This window comes from Mytilus galloprovincialis, chromosome 3, assembly GCF_965363235.1.
Source record: "Mytilus galloprovincialis chromosome 3, xbMytGall1.hap1.1, whole genome shotgun sequence".
In the NCBI taxonomy this organism is placed as follows: domain Eukaryota; kingdom Metazoa; phylum Mollusca; class Bivalvia; order Mytilida; family Mytilidae; genus Mytilus; species Mytilus galloprovincialis.
In genome coordinates, this window is record NC_134840.1 from 73,332,091 (window position 1) to 73,335,811 (window position 3,721).

At 32.2% G+C, this 3,721-nt stretch overlaps 1 protein-coding gene across 1 annotated transcript; it reads right to left on the reverse strand.

Moving 5' to 3' along the window:
• Nucleotides 1–308: 308 nt before the first annotated feature.
• On the reverse strand, nucleotides 309–2,192 carry LOC143068885 (uncharacterized). The gene has a single exon (XM_076243230.1). The coding sequence runs from the start codon at nucleotides 1,084–1,086 to the stop codon at nucleotides 436–438; it is 651 nt and encodes a 216-aa protein (XP_076099345.1). The 5' UTR covers nucleotides 1,087–2,192; the 3' UTR covers nucleotides 309–435.
• Nucleotides 2,193–3,721: the final 1,529 nt, after the last annotated feature.

Below are 3,721 nucleotides of genomic sequence, written 5' to 3' on the forward strand. Positions count from 1 at the left end.
AAATATTTAAAGTTATGTGATAAACTAAGTGTCCAGTGTTTTTGTTACACTCTTTTTTTACTAGGGGGAAATGCCGACGTCGTAAATGGTTTTAGTAATTTGAAGACGTTACGTTTGTGGACTCAGCTTTGTGCACGCCGTCTAATATATACTTATTTACCTTTATTTATTGTTTAGAACATTATAACGTTACGTTTTCGAATGAAAGTTACTTCAGTCAAAAAAAAGTAAAGTTTTCTATCTTTGGTTAGAATTTTAAAAAGAAAATGTTAAACATAACTTGGCCAAAGAATATAATAAGACACTCACAATGTTAATGTTTCATTTATGAATATAAAGCCATCCTCAATATTTACAACAAAGTATAATTGCTTTGGTTGCACGAGTGTGTATTGCACCAAGTAAAAGCACCAAACTTAGATAAAACCGAACTTATTAAACAGTCATAGCATCATCATCATCAACAGTTCGACTTAAACTTCCACCAAGAAGATCTATGTTAGCCATTCCTGACACTAAACAGTTTTCACTGGCACTCATTACTCGTGATAATTCTAAACCACGGGATCTGTCTTTTGACCTTCCAGGAATATATGACATTCTAACGGGTTTAGTTTTGGATTTCACAGGCATATGATGAACATAAAATCGAGAACAGAACGGATTATCGTCTTTTTCCGAAGCAAGCCCTTTCATCTCCATAGGTGTGGTCGTGTACCCGGTTGGGGTATGAACATGGTGGTGTTTTTTTCTTAACGTCTTAAGCTGCATCTGCGTATCCATAAACACCATATCGTCCATATTTGGTAGGTGATTTCGTATCTTTTTCAAATCCTTGCGAACGCGTGCTTTCTCGTTCTTATGAACAACTTTTGCGCGTACTTGATATTTATTTATTATTTTTTCTTGCAATTTCAATCTTTGCTCTAATAGTTTATTAATGACACGTGTTTTCTCTATAGTATCCGCATCTAACTTATTATAAATGTCTGGTAAACAGGCATTGTTCACAGGAGGTGCTGTGATTTTAGAACTGGTTATTCTGTCCAACACCCAATCTTCGGAAATTAACGTCATGTTTTCCATTTCAATTTTTCATTCCAAAATCACGAAATAAAAATGTTATAATAATTCACAATGAACCACAAGGCGTCTGCTCCCAGGAAATGCCTAGACCGAAAGTACGTTTCCGTTGCGAAGGATATTTCAGGTGCAATAATTTATGTTCAGTAACTATTCAACTGTTACCCAATTGTATTCTAGTTTATAAATAATAAGTTGCTGATAATACATTTAATGAAATCTCGAAGATGACGTGACTATATTTTTAATTAAATCACTTGAATGGTATATATTGTCTAGGAAAACAATTACAAATGTGTACCGTATTACCGATCCTAAATTTTCTCCATTCACCGTCAGATAATTAAAATCTTTATCACTTTTCTGATTTTACTGATATTTTTTTTACTTATATTATGTACAGAAATACTGTTATCTTCCCAAATCATATTAATTGTTGCTTTGTCAAATGAAATTAATTCCTTGTCAGTCTGATAATGATTAACTTTGCATATTAGCCAATAACTGAATTCGTCTCGTAGCAATGCTCTGTATTCCAATTAATATGTATTGTACTGACTCCGGTTTTTCTGTGTATTTATACATATATTGTTCTTTGAAATTTCACTTCGTTCAAACAGATTAATTTTCTCAAGATCTCTATCAACAACTTTTGATGGTTTGACATCATTTAATCCGTGCGTTTGTACATCCTACTTTAACTTAAAGAACAAGCTGGAGCGTTCGTGAAAACTCAAGTGCATATTATGATTATAATCCCGAATATTTTTATTACTAGACTTGAAAAATCCCTGCATGTATAGACTAAAAGGATCTTGTCCAGTCTTTTATTAACGTCAAAAATAAAATTTTGAATCATAAATGGAGTGCTTTTAAAGTCCAATTCAATTAGTTGTTATAAATTACTGAAATGGCTTATTTCCACTTAAAGCCCATCATAAGAGTTGCTGTATTTCACTTTAGACGATCATTTATCAACCGGCATCCACCCGAAGATTTACAAACGTTGTGAATCACACTGTTTGTTTGTTTTTAAATAATTTCAATTTGCATATAGATTTAATGGCTATATAAACCATATAACGAGAATGTAACAAACTTTGATTAGCCATCTATAAACAGCGAAGGCCGGTGGATTAATGGACCGTTCATGTAATATCCCCACGTTTTCACTAATTGATTTCCTAATGGGTCTATGATCATTCATAAAATTTATGATTATCAAACAATGGAATCTACGATGTAATAGGTACATTTAATGAATTTCTATTAATAATATATCTGATCAAAATTCTAGGTTATATATTCATTAAACTGTGATGACTTGTTTTACATTTAAATATGTGTTATTGTCGTCACAGCAAAAGGGTCACTTGTACAAGGTAACAGTGACATTTGCACTAGGGAGGTGCACATGGCGACAAAGGACAGTCTCCCTTAATAGCACGATAAACACTTTAAATTTTTCTATCTAATTTTTGACTGCTGGTATTTTTACAGTATGCCCATCCTGTTTCATTTAAAAATCTTGATCTATCAACAGAGATATCAAATAAAATGATTTTTTTTTAGATGTCGACGCCAGTGACGGATTAGAGAGGAACGCACAGGCCGTACCCTATCCCCCTTTTTTTGGAAAAATGATATCATATTTTGCATGAAATTGTCACCCTTTGCTCGAAAATTTACATGGTGTATTTTCAGTTTTAGGGAATATCACCTACCCCCTTTCAATATCGAAATTTCCAGGATTGTCCATCATTGCAGACCTATCATGATCTCTTTGTGTCCTATAGTTTAACAGTTTGCGTACTTGTGTATTATATAACCTATATCACTAAAATATAAGTGGAATTTTTCGAGTTGCAAGAAATATTATGCACTTAAACCGAAATTTTAATGGAAACGATAGTTTAAAACTTAATTTGTATTTGTTTTATTACGCAATAAGAATAGTAAATAGTGATGGATAAAACCAATTATTAATAATTTTACGACCGTCAATATTTAAATTTAACTTTTGTTTATACAATAACGCCTCTAAGACAACTTTAATAACTTCCTAAATTTTAACACTGTAAAACATGTGAAAACAACTGTGCATTGAAAATAGTTTATTGCCAGTGAAAATGTCAACACTTCCTTTTAAAATACAAGACAGTAAAAACAACAGCTAGTACATTAAATATAAAGTATAAAGTATATAGCTATTGACGATGACACCATTATTTATTCCGCATAACAAGACGTCCCCCTGGAAACTGTTTTAAAACGATATCATAATATACTTTTCCTGTTGAAACAAAATAACTATGAATATAATTTCGATAGAACGAATACAGTATTGCTAGATTCATTGAGAGAGAAATATTACAGAATATAATACCAGTATAAAAATATCACATAAAATGATTCTTTTTTTTTTTTTAAAGATGTCGACACCAGTGACGGATTAAAGAGGGGTGCACAGGCCGTACCCCCTCCCCCTTTTTGAAAAATGATATCCCATTTTTGCATGAAATCGGCACACTTTGCTCGGAAATTTACACGGTATATGTTCAGTTTTAGAAAATATCCCTTCCCCCTTTTCAATACCGGAATTTTTCCAGGATTGTCCATCATTGAAGACCTATAGTGA

Coding starts and splice junctions, on each gene's coding strand:
- LOC143068885 (XM_076243230.1), bottom strand. CDS start 1,086: ATGGAAAACATGACGTTAATTTCCGAAGATTGGGTGTTGGACAGAATA.